Source organism: Geotrypetes seraphini, chromosome 4 (genome assembly GCF_902459505.1).
Source record: "Geotrypetes seraphini chromosome 4, aGeoSer1.1, whole genome shotgun sequence".
Taxonomy (NCBI): Eukaryota; Metazoa; Chordata; class Amphibia; order Gymnophiona; family Dermophiidae; genus Geotrypetes; species Geotrypetes seraphini.
The window spans coordinates 186,321,444-186,333,956 of record NC_047087.1 but is presented as its reverse complement, the minus strand read 5'-3'; the positions used below and the strand labels follow the sequence as shown (position 1 = coordinate 186,333,956).

The 12,513-nt window shown below is 43.4% G+C and overlaps 1 protein-coding gene across 1 annotated transcript in view; it reads right to left on the bottom strand.

Annotated features, from left to right (window-relative positions):
- Positions 1-365: 365 nt before the first annotated feature.
- LOC117358966 (arachidonate 5-lipoxygenase-like) overlaps positions 366-12,513 on the bottom strand; it is a 118,126-nt gene continuing 105,978 nt past the window's right edge. The window contains exons 12-14 of the mRNA XM_033940956.1: positions 9,532-9,632; positions 5,134-5,304; positions 366-3,138 (exon numbers count right to left, since the gene is read on the bottom strand). Of these exons, the coding sequence (XP_033796847.1) occupies positions 2,959-3,138; positions 5,134-5,304; positions 9,532-9,632 (452 nt within the window). The 3' untranslated portion in view covers positions 366-2,958. The remainder of the gene's footprint in view (positions 3,139-5,133; positions 5,305-9,531; positions 9,633-12,513) is intronic.

Below are 12,513 nucleotides of genomic sequence, written 5' to 3'. Positions count from 1 at the left end.
ACATTACCTCCCTCCTCAAGCCACCTAATTGGCTTCCCGTCCATTTCTGAATACAGTTAAAACTCCTCTTGCTGATCTACAAGTGCGTTCGCTCTGAAGCCCCCCAATATCTCTCCTATGCCCCCCCTCCCCATGATCTCCGTCCCTTCTTTCTTGCGGCACCATATGCCTAGAAGAGGTTGCCTGAATCAATACGTCATGCTCCGTCCCTGGCAGTGTTCAAATACAAGCTAAAGGCCCACTTTTTTGAAACTGCTGTCAACTCTTAACTCCCCCTCACTGCTGTCAGATACCTATACCCACTAAAATCTCCCCAACCCTGCTGCTGTCAGATACCTATACCCACTATAACCTTCCCAACCCTGAAATGTCCTGTTTAAATTAGATTGTAAGCTTTTCTGAGCAAGGACTGTCTTTTGTATGTTAAAATGTACAGCGCTGCGTACGCCTTTCAGCGCTATAGAAATAATAAGTAGTAGCAGTAATAGCAGAGAGTAGGTGAGCGGGAATCAGTTCGGAGGAGCAGGTAGTGGGTTTGGACAATGAGAGAAGATGTGTGGTTTCCTCCTCAGTGATCTCAGAGAAAGAGGAGAAGGTGGCAGGTGTTGAGGGGAAGTTAGTAGAAGGGGCAGATAGAGGGAGGGGATGGGGAAGCAGCCTAGTTGAGAGTTCAAAGTGAATCTTCTGAATCTCACTGGCCCTCAGCAAAAACCTCTACAGTGGCTTTGGGAAAGCCGGAACATGTTAGGCATCTATATTGGCTAGGTGTGCTGATCATTGGACATCTTTTAGGACGCCAGCTAGGAGGCAATTTTATAATTAGGGACTTTCATTTAGATGATTCTAGGATGCACGGTAGGAGCTTAAATTATAAAAGAACCTAGGTGCCTAGATTCCATTAAAGGATACTAGTGTAATTGGTATTAACATGCCTAACATCTAGGTGCTTTCACTTATGCCATTTATACAGTTGGCACAAGAGTGCATGTCCAAGCGTGGCAGGAACATACATAACTTACAGTAATTTATGCATGTAAGCGGTAGCCCCACATACAGTATGTTCCAGCCCCTTGCAAATTTGCACTGTTAAGTAAGTATTCGCAGACTAGAGCTTAGGTAGAATTTTTGTAACTACTGTATATGGGCATGTGCTCTCATACCTGCCTATATGCCATTATTCTACACATTTATGCACATAACATATATGTAAATGTGGGTAATTATAGAACTGACCTACACACGGTTTCACAGGAATTTTTATTATCAGTCTCCTCCTGCCTCTCTTTTCCCCCTGGATTCTTCCTGGGTTTTCTCCCTCCTATCTCTCTCTTCCCCTTAGATCCCTCCTAGGTCCTCCCTCTCCTGTCCCTCTTTCCCTCCTGGTTCCTCTCCCTTTTTTACCCCTGGATCCTTCCTGGGTCCTCTTCCTCCTCTCCCTCTTTTCTCCATGGATCATTCCATGGATCCTTTCCCTCCTGTCCTTTTCACCCTGGTTCTTTCCTGTGTTCTGTCCCTCTCTTCCCCCTGGATCTTTCCTGGGTTCTGTCCCTCTTTCCCCCCTGGATCCTTCCTTCTGTAAGTTACATGGATAACTGATTTGTTTAACTTTATGCAGATTTTCTGCAATCTTAACTATCCAGTTAGTATCACTGAAAATGTTTAACTTTAAATGTTAAACTTGCTATTTGTATGTTTGACTTAAATGCATAAAGTTATATGGACATCAGCTGAATTTTGTTGTTCTCCATATAATTTTAAGCTCTGTTCCCAGAATGCCCAAAATCCCACCCTGATTTAAAATGAATTGCCATAGAGAGGGCAGTTCTATAATTTGGCCCATCAAATTAGGAGCACCAATGTTACGCATTGAATGCCAATTCTTTAACAGCCTGGGTGCATCAAGATGATGTTACAGAAGAGTAACATAAACTCAAATTGGTTCCTACATTTAGGCATGACCATTTATGCCAGGACAGAAATAAAAGGGTGTGCAATGGCCTCAGCACCTTTCTGACATCATGTCCTGATCCCGCGAACAGGAAGTAATGTCAGAAGGGAGTCAAGGCCAGCGTCAGCAGCTTGTGGAAGGTGCTGCTTGTGCCAGTAAACTTTTAAAGAGGTACATAGGGAGGGGGTGGAGAGGAGGAGAGGCAGAGTGGTTAGTGCAGTACATTGTGAACCAAGGGACACAGGTTCAAGTCCTATTTCAAGTCTTAAAATTTTTAAAATAATTCTTAGCCTTCCAGAAACAGAAAATACCTACTGTACTTAAATATATAGATACCTGCAAGCTATGGTGTACATTCAGGTACAGTAAGTTTTTTTCAGGTTTTGGAAGAATCACATTTCCAAAAATAATTATAGTAGGTTGTGAACCTGAGTCTCTTGACTTCCAGTTCACTGTACTAACCACAAAGCTTTTCCTCTGTTCTGTAGGGACATCAGTGTGGCCATATTTTTGAAAATGATGCCAGACCGACGCTCACGGATGTTTTGTCATTCAATAGTTGGCCATTTCATTTTAGAAAATGGCTATTCATTTTGGATGTTTTCAGTGCAAAAACAAAACAGCACATACTTTAATCTGCATTTTTATAAGATAATTGTGGGATTTTTTAAATCAAAGATTTGAGCGGGGTGGGCTGCAGGCTAGGGGCCTGAAAGTTAAATGAGGTGGTATGTGAGGCTGAAGGTTCACCAAGGGTGCCCAATACCCTTGCACCACCAGCTCTACATCTACCCAAAAGTGGATAAACTAGGCAGACTTGATAGATCACTTTTATGTCTTTCTTTATCTACCATCATCTACTATGTCACTATGAAAGCAATATGGCTGGAGAATGTTGGTAGAGAAGTATGATTAAAATAAGCAAATTCTGTAGGGTGTAAAATACGTGAGTGAGTGCTTCAATGAATTGCACAGCAAAGCAATAATATGGCTGAAGGTATATAGTACAACTACACTGCAACGCTGTTAGGGATTTGGTCAGGGGAAAGATAATAATATGGCAGTTTCTTGTTCTTGTTGCGATCTTGAATGAAGCTGCTGATGTCATTGAGATTCTTTCTGAAGGCTAGCATTGCTTCTTTCACTGGTTTCTCCGTGAAATGCTCATCTGGGAACATTCCTAGGAAGAGCTGAACACAAAACAGAGTATTTTTACATAGTGTGGCCTACTGCGCTAGTGCCATCCTAGGTTTTCTTAGACATGCTGCTTTGTCCTGTCTGAGAACCAACTTATCACAATAACTTTGCTGAAGATCTTTGGATTCTATATAGGTCATCCAAATTTGGGCGTGGAAGCCAGATGCGCATATAAACTAATTAGTCAATTTGACGTCAACAATCAATTACTGGAGTTTATTGGAGCAAATTGGCAGTAATTTGAAGTTATGCATAGAGAATGACATGGAGACAATTTTTTCCCTGTCCCATATGTTTTGTCGCTGTCCTTGTCCCTACCCCATTCCTGTAAGTTCAGCCTTAACCGCACAAGATTTTAAAGTGTTTGAGGCTTGTGCAGATGAGGACAGAGCTTAGGTATTGGTGGAATGAGGCATTATGACATCACAATCTGAGCTCTAGAATGTTGCTACTTATGATATTAATGTGTTTGAGGCTTATGCAGATGAGGACAGAGCTTGTAGGAATGGGGCAGGGACAGGAAAAGAACTCGCCAGAACGGGATGGAAAAATGAGTTCCCGCAGGGACGGGGAAAAATTTGTGTCTGTGTCATTCTCTATTTATGCGCTCATCTATTCTACACCCTATTCTATAACATGTATGCCTAAATTTCATAGCATGCAACTCAAAAAGGGGCATGGCCATGGGAGGGGCATGGGCAGATCTGGGGCATTTCCAGAAATTAGGTGCCATGTATTAGAATACTTGGATTTACATTCCCAACTGCCACCAGTTAGGCACGAGGATTTATACTAGGTTTTAGCAAGCATAAGTCCTCATGCCCAAAATTGGGTGTGAAACTCTGTATTAAGCACTAGTCTATAAAGATTGCTTAACGCAAAGTGACCTTTATAGAAATAGTGTTTAACTTGAAATCTCTTCGCCTCTGGTTGCTATTTGTTCACTTACAACTGTGCTGCATTCTTGTAAGTACCATTGTGTCATTAGATACTAACACACACACACATGACAAATTTAGCTAGAGCTCTAAGATGACACCCTTTGAGTGTTATCTATCTAAAAAGGGGGGAATTGTAGGGGTATAAGCTCCTACCAGAACATAATTAGTATACTTCTCCCTCTGAATTCGTAAGGGTTAGGGGCAGAGCCGGTCCGCAAATATGGATAATCACAAGTAACTTTTAGGACTCACTCTGACCCACCCCGCCTCCCTCCTGCCTCTCTCCTGCGTCCCAGACCTCCCCAGACCTTACCTGGTGATCTAGCAGTGATGTGGAGCAGGAGCGATCTTCCTATGCTCCTGCCCCGTGCAGAGCCGTCATCAAAAAAATGCCTGCCGTGAGTTCCCGTGGTAGTCTCATGAGACCACAGGAACTCACGGCAGCCATTTTTTATTATGGCTCTGCAAGGGGCAGGAGCATAGGAAAATCGCTTCTGCCCCGCTCACCACTAGACCACCAGGTAAGGTCTGTGGAGGTCCAGGCAGCCTTTAAAAATTATAAGAAAAAAAAAATTCACGAATAACCGAATTTGCGAGTATTAAACCTGTGAATTCGGAGGGAGAAGTGTACATCTTATACCAGTGTCCTACAAACTTTTCGGTCGACAACACACTAAACCTGATCCCCTGGCCGGAGGGCACCCGAAAATGTGCAGAAGTAACCCCGATGATGTCATGTGCATGCGTGACATCATTGCATCAACATCCACACATGCGCAGAGGCCCTCTGGTCGCAACCCTGAACTTGTCGCTTTGGTGGGGGATCCTGGAGGGGAGGTGCAGGGAGAGGAGAGACACCAATGAGGAGGAGAGTCATCATGCCGGCTGACTGCCTACAGGACGTGCACAAAGCCAATTATTGATTGGATAATCTGGGGGTTGGTGGGGGGGAGAGTAACACCACTGGTACAGGTTAAATTATTGACTAGAAGTGTAGTCTATACAGAAACAACTCTGCCTGTATTGTATAAAAACTTATGCACTCACCTCGTTATCCTGGAACTGACTGAGTGCCCATACAGCTCCCAAGTGCCAGCAGGAGCGCCCCCTGTCTGGCAAACTCTCAATGATATGCTCAATGGTGACTACGCCTTTCTCTGTTGGGGGAGGGCATCGCATAGTGGGAGGAGCATTAGGAATCCAAGAACACCAGTCATACTACAGAAGAAGACAGAAGATGAGTTCTAAATTACAAAGGTGATGTAATTACAGGTCAAGTAACTAAAAGGGGGAAATATTTTTTTACTCAATGCTTCCAAAAGATGTGATACAAGCAAATGATTGTAGCTGGGTTTAAAAAAGATTTTGAACAAATTCCTGGATGTAAAGTGATGAAAGCAATAGGAGACAAGAAACACTCATTCCGGAAATGGAATAAGGACAAAACTGGAGGGAACTGGAAAGAGCACAAAAGGAATGTCACCGTGTGGTTAGAAGAGCAAAAAGAGAATATAAAGAGAGGCTAGCTAGGGAAGCACGAAATTTCAAACCGTTCTTCAGATATGTTAAAGGGAAGCAGCTGGCAAGGGAGGAGGTGGGACCGCTGGATGAAGGAGACAGGAAAAGAATGGTGAAGGAGGAAAAAGAAGTGGCGGATAGACTAAACATGTTTTTTTTGTCAGTATTTACAAAAGAGGACACATCCAACGTGCCAGAACCTGAAAAAAATCTTCAAAGGAGATCAAGCATAAAAATTAACATCCATGGAGGTAAGCCTTGAAGACGTATGTAAGCAGATAGATAGATTAAAAACTGACAATCTCTGGGCCCGGACGGAATCCACCCAAGGGTACTGCAAGAACTAAAGGAGGAAATAGCAGAACTACTACAATAGGTTTGTAACCTATCCCTGAAAACAGGCGTGATCCTGGAGGATTGGAAAATAGCTAATGTTACGCCCATATTTAAAAAAGGATCGAGAGGTGACCCAGGGAACTACAGACCGGTGAGTCTGACTTCAGTTCTGGGGAAGATGGCGGAAGCGCAGATAAAAAAACAGCATCGATGAGAATCTAGAAAGGAATAAACTGATGAAAACAAGCCAACATGGCTTCTGCAAGGGAAGATCGTGCATAACGAACTTATTGCACTTCTTTGAAGGAATTAACAAACAAATGGACAAAGGGAACCCCATAGACATCGTATACTTAGATTTCCAAAAAGCCTTTGACAAGGTACCCCATGACCGCCTACTATGGAACCTGAAGAACCATGAGGTGGAAGGAGAAGTACATAGATGGATCATAAATTGGTCTTCGGGTAGGAAGCAAAGGGTAAGAGTGAAGGGCCACTACTCAGACTGGAGGAGTGGTGTTCTGCAGGGGTCGGTACTCTGACCGCTGCTGTTCAATGTATTTATAAACGATCTAGAAACAGGGACGAAGTGCGAAGTAATTAAATTCGCAGACGACACCAAACTATTTAGTGGAGTTAGGACCAAAGAGGACTGTGAGGATCTACAAAGGGACCTGAACAAACTAAAAGAGTAGGCGACGAAATGACAGATGAAGTTTAATGTAGAGAAATATAAAGTCTTGCAAGTAGGAAACGGAAACCCGAAGTACAGCTATATGATGGGAGGGCTGGTAATGGGTGAAAGTACCCTAGAAAAGGACTTGGGGGTGATGGTGGACAGGACAATGAAGCCGTCGGCACAGTGCCTAGCGGCCTCTAAGAAGGCAAATAGAATGCTTGGTATTATCAAGAAAGGTATTACAACCAGAATGAAAGAAGTTATCCTGCCATTGTATCGGGCGATGGTGCGCCCGCATCTGGAGTACTGCGTCCAATACTGGTCGCCGTGCCTTAAGAAGAATATGGCGATACTCGAGAGAGTTCAGAAAAGAGCAACGCGATTGATTAAAGGTATGGAAAACCTTTCATATGCTGAAAGATTAGAGAAACTGGGGCTCTTTTCCCTGGAAAAGAGGAGGATTAGAGGGGATATGAAAGAGACTTACAAGATCATGAAGGGCATAGAGAAAGTGGAGAGGGACAGATTCTTCAAACTTTCGAAAACTAGAAGAACGAGAGGGCATTTGGAAAAATTGAGAGGGGACAGATTCAGAACTAGTGCTAGGAAGTTCTTCTTCACCCAAAGAGTGGTGGACACCTGGAATGCGCTTCCAGAGGGTGTGATAGGACAGAGTACGGTTTGGGGGTTCAAGAAGGGATTAGATAATTCCCTGAAGGAAAAGGGGATAGACGGGTATAGATAGAGGATTACTATACAGGTCCTGGACCTGATGGGCTGCCTCGTGAGCGGACTGCTGGGCATGATGGACCTCTGGTCCAACCCAGCCTAGGCATTGCTTATGTTCTTATTATTAAGGTAGAGCTAGAATAGGGAATGGATATATCTGGCTAATACAAATTTCTGGGTTGGGGGTTATGTCCCATTCTATGTTTTTGTTTGGGGTCATTTTAATTTGCACACTAGCACAGTAGGTTAGTGTCTTGTTTGTGCTTGGTTGGGAGGAGGTTTGGGCTGGGTTGATTGGTTGGTGGTTGGATTGGGTGGGTTTGGAATTAGGCACTTATTTTAAATTTCCTGCATCTCCTGTGCTGAGCTAGTTGTAGTGATTAATTACACAGTGGGAAAGGTGAAGAAGAGGAAGCAGAAGTTGAAGGGGTTAGAGGAGATATTACATTTGGAACACAGCTGTTTGGGAATGGGTGCAAGGGATCAATTGGAACAGTTGCAAAAGTTAAAATATATTTATAATGCTATGTTAAGTAGTGAAGCAGAAGATTCTAGATTTTTCTGCATAGGTCCCTGTGCTATTTGGAGAATAATAAATCTGGTTCACTCCTGGCACAGTACTTACGTAGGAAGAAAAATAGGGTTAGAGTACCTCTAGTTGTGGGGAGACAAGGGACCACTTTAACTTGTAATGCTGATATTGTTGAGGAAATTTGGGCATTTTATCAATGCTTGTAACAATCAAAAGTGGACTTCTCTTCGGTGCAGCTAGACGATTTTTTGATGGGTATGCCACATCCCATACTTACACTGCAGCAGCAAGATGTGCTCGGTGGAAATATGACAGTTGACAAAATTAGAAAGGCTCTTAAAAGTCTTCCAGTGCAATTTTATTTGAAATTTCAGATTTGTTGGTCCATTACCTATTGCGGTATTATCAAGCTTTGTTCAAGCATGGTGGTAGTTTGGTACCTTTTGGTGAGTCTCGGATTAAGTTCTACCTAAACCGGGAAAGGATTCTATTCATGTGGAAAACAATAGGCTTATTTCATTTATCAATGTGGATTGTAAGATTTATGCTTTCAAAATTTTTACCTCTTCTTATCCTCACGTGGATAAGAGTGAACTTATGCAGGGGAGGCATACTATTGATAACTCACGTACATTTTGGGTGATACTTTCTCTTGCCCCTAATTTGCCTGATCCTTTGGAGCATTGTCATTGAATGTGGAAAAAGCTTTTGATAGGATTGAGTCAAAGTGTCAAAGGGAGTTTTTCTACTAAAGTGTCAAAATTAGGATGAGTGAACTAACCCCCACCCCATTTACAAAACCATAGCACGGTTTTTAGTGCTGGCCGTCGCGGTAACAGCTCTGGCGCTCTTAGTGAGTATCGGAGCTGTTACTGCTGCGGCCAGTGCTACAAACCGCGCTACAGCTTTGTTAAAGGGAAGGGTAAATTAATTATCTCTATAATTTTGGAATGTTGAAAAGATATGTATGAATGATAAATTAAAAGATCCTGTTGGACTGACGAAGAGGCTTGACTAAGTCACTTTCAGTGTTATGACTTATTTAACCTGACATTAGCTACTGTAGTTCACTAAACTAGTCTTATATGATCATATAAGTAAGAAGGCTTCTGTTAGTATTACTACACTTCTCCCTCCATATTCATGGTGATAGGGGATTAACAGACCTGCGAATACAGAAAAACTGAGAATAACTTTTTCATATGTTATTTGCGGTTTTCTATTAAAAACCATTGTGAATATGGTGAAACCGTGAATAGCAAGCTGGGAATCAGTGATTTCCTCTGTGCACGTTGGGAATCAGTGCTTGAAAAAACGCGCCAAAATTTTTTACTGCACTCATAGATGATGTAATTTGGGGGGGAGGATCCAGCAAGCAAAAAAATACGAATAATCAAAATCGCGAGTGAAGAAACTGCGAATATGGAGGGAAAAGTGTATATTTTCGACTCATGTTAAAAATTTAAATTGGCCATATTAAGTGTAAAATAAATAAAAGTCATGTTTTGGAAAGGAAGAATGCAGAAATGATGAAGGATGGGAACCTGGGATTTCTATATCCTTTTCTTCCCAGAAGTAGAATTTTCATTTCTTCTCTTTTCCGTTTGTCCTAATTGTGGAAATCAGATTCTTGCTGTGAATAATACTGTACCTGCCCAAAGTTCACTGCAGCATGCTGTGCAGATGCTGTGAATATCACCAATGTCAAGTATTCAATCAATTTTTCTTTGGTCTTCAGACATTTAGGAAATCCTGTAAGAATGACAACCAGTCAGAAAAAAAAACCTTTCACTTCTCCTTGGCGAATATTAGTGATATTTTCACTTTGTGATCACTAGTGATATTTTTGCTCAGGAAAACAGTTGAAAATAATTCTTTTTCAGCAGGTTTATTAGTGTATTAGATGATTGAAATCTGTATTTATTTTTATCAATTCCTGTTATGTTGTGATTTTATTATGTTATGCTTCATTGTACCCCAAACTGAATTGTTGGATGCTGTGAGTAATAGGTTTTTAAATAAATAAATAAAATAAATATACAGTACACCCCCAGGAAATTGCAGTCATCAATTCACAGACTCAGTCATTTGCAGTATTTTCTGACCACCTCTTCCAGTCAGAAAATACCACTAATGACTGACCAAATGAAAAGGTCTCTGTCGCAACACAATGAGAAGGGAAAGCAGACCTACAAATTCCCTCTACCACTACCAACATGGCAATCGCGTCACTCTTGGTGGGTGTGAGAAGGAAGAACTGGGCGACCATATAGTAACATAGTAACATAGTAGATGACGGCAGATAAAGACCCGAATGGTCCATCCAGTCTGCCCAACCTGATTCAATTTAAATTTTTTAATTTTTTCTTCTTAGCTATTTCTTGGCAAGAATCCAAAGCTTTACCCGGTACTGTGCTTGGTTCGAAAAGCCGAAATCTCTGTTAAGACTTACTCCAGCCCATCTACACCCTCCCAGCCATTGAAGCCCTCCCCAGCCCATCCTTACCAAACGGCCATATACAGACACAGACCGTGCAAGTCTGCCCAGTACTGGCCTTAGTTCAATATTTAATATTATTTTCTGATTTTAAATCCTCTGTGTTTATCCCACGCTTCTTTGAACTCAGTCACAGTTTTACTTTCCACCACCTCTCTCGGGAGCGCATTCCAGGCATCCACTACCCTCTCCGTAAAGTAGAATTTCCTAACATTGCCCCTGAATCTACCACCCCTCAACCTCAAATTATGTCCTCTGGTTTTACCATTTTCCTTTCTCTGGAAAATATTTTGTTCTACATTAATACCCTTCAAGTATTTGAACGTCTGAATCATTTCTCCTCTGTCTCTCCTTTCCTCATACCAGGTAAGCGGTGCAGCTTGGGCCAGAGCAAGAGAGGAGGACGGGAGTGCCGATTACAGTACTCTTCCGATATTTGTGGTTTTTCAACATTCGTGGTCACTCCACGAATGTAATCCCTGTGAATTTCGGGGGAGTACCAAAATCAGACCAGCCCCAGACTGCCGGACCATGACCAGACTCCAGGCAGGGGAAGGAAAAAGATCACCATCTTGCTCCTCCCTTCCCCTGCCAATCATGGCCCGAAGCTCCGCCCAACCAGCACCAGCCCCAGCTCTTCTGCAGCCCTACTAAAGGGTTGATGCCTAGGCAGGCCTATCCACCAGCAGCTCGGCCGAAGGGCTACTTGTGTGAACCAAAGAACCAAACCAAGAAACTACCTCCTATAGAACAATACCATCTCTGTCCTCACACACCGCTACTACACATAACATGCTTCCAACATTCCAGGCTGCTCCCCTCCTCACCCCTCTTCCCACTATATCCCCAACCCTCCTCACAACATACTTCACCGTCACAGGCCAAGGCAAACACGGTGACCTCACCTACCAATACAAAAACCGTACCAGAAACCTTGCCAACCTCATCCCCATCCTACCCTCCCCACCAGCCCCCACCAGCAATACACTCAAATTTGCACTCATCAATGCAAGATCAGTTAACAACAAGACCTTCCTCCTGCATGATCTCATCTGTGACAACACGGGACGTCTTCATGGTCACTGAAACCTGGCTCCAAGACAACGATGGGATAGCACTAGGCAAATTGTGTCCTCCAGACTACCAGGCCCTGGCCTGCTCATGCACCACTGGGAAAGGAGGCAGAGTGGCCACCATCGTCAAGACCTCCACCACACCAAAACTGATAAGCCTTCACCATGGGCCACAAACACAAAATCACCCTCATCCTACTTTACAGAGCCTCCCACTCTCCAGCAGAAGCCCTAGAGTCCCTCCTCGAATTCATCACGAGCTATCTATCTCCCACAAACTTGTGACTATCCTGGGAGACTTCAACTTTCCAGACTACCCCAACACCTCAGGAATGAGTGACAGCTTCCTCTCCTCCCTCACCGACCTGGGATTCTACCAAGCTGTAACCACCTCCACACATTCAGCAGGCAACACCTTAGACTTAATATTCACCCATAGTAACCTAACTCCAGAGCCCCAACAAACAATCTCCACCACTATACCTGTCCCATGGTCAGACCACCACCTAATTGAGTTCCAACTCCCATTCAAAACTACCCCAGCCCTGCTAAAAGGCCCTATCCCACCCACCCAACATCGAACCCCTAATTCGGTCAACCCTGCAGGCATGGCTGCAGGCATTCGCAATCTAAACAAAACCTGCACCCAACATCCCCACTCCATCGATCTAGCAGCCTTCACCTGGCACTCCAACATCCAGTCCCTCTATAACAGCCTCGCTCAAACAAAAACAACACAAATAACCACTAACAAAACACCTGTTCCCTGGTACACCAGCGACCTCCGATACATAAAAATATCACTGAGGTAAGCAGAAAGAAACTGGTCAAACACCCAAATTCAGAATCCAAAGCTCACTAGGAAAACACATCTGACACCTTCAAAGCTGCCATCCTAGAAGCAAAGAAAGCCTACTACTCTCATTCTGGCACCATCCTCGACCCTTGCCCATCCAGCCTCCTACTATCCACAGAAGACGCCATGGCGGAATCTATCCTCCCCATCATTAACTCATTCCTCTCCATGGGGACAGTACCACTCAGTTGGAAGTTGGCTATTATC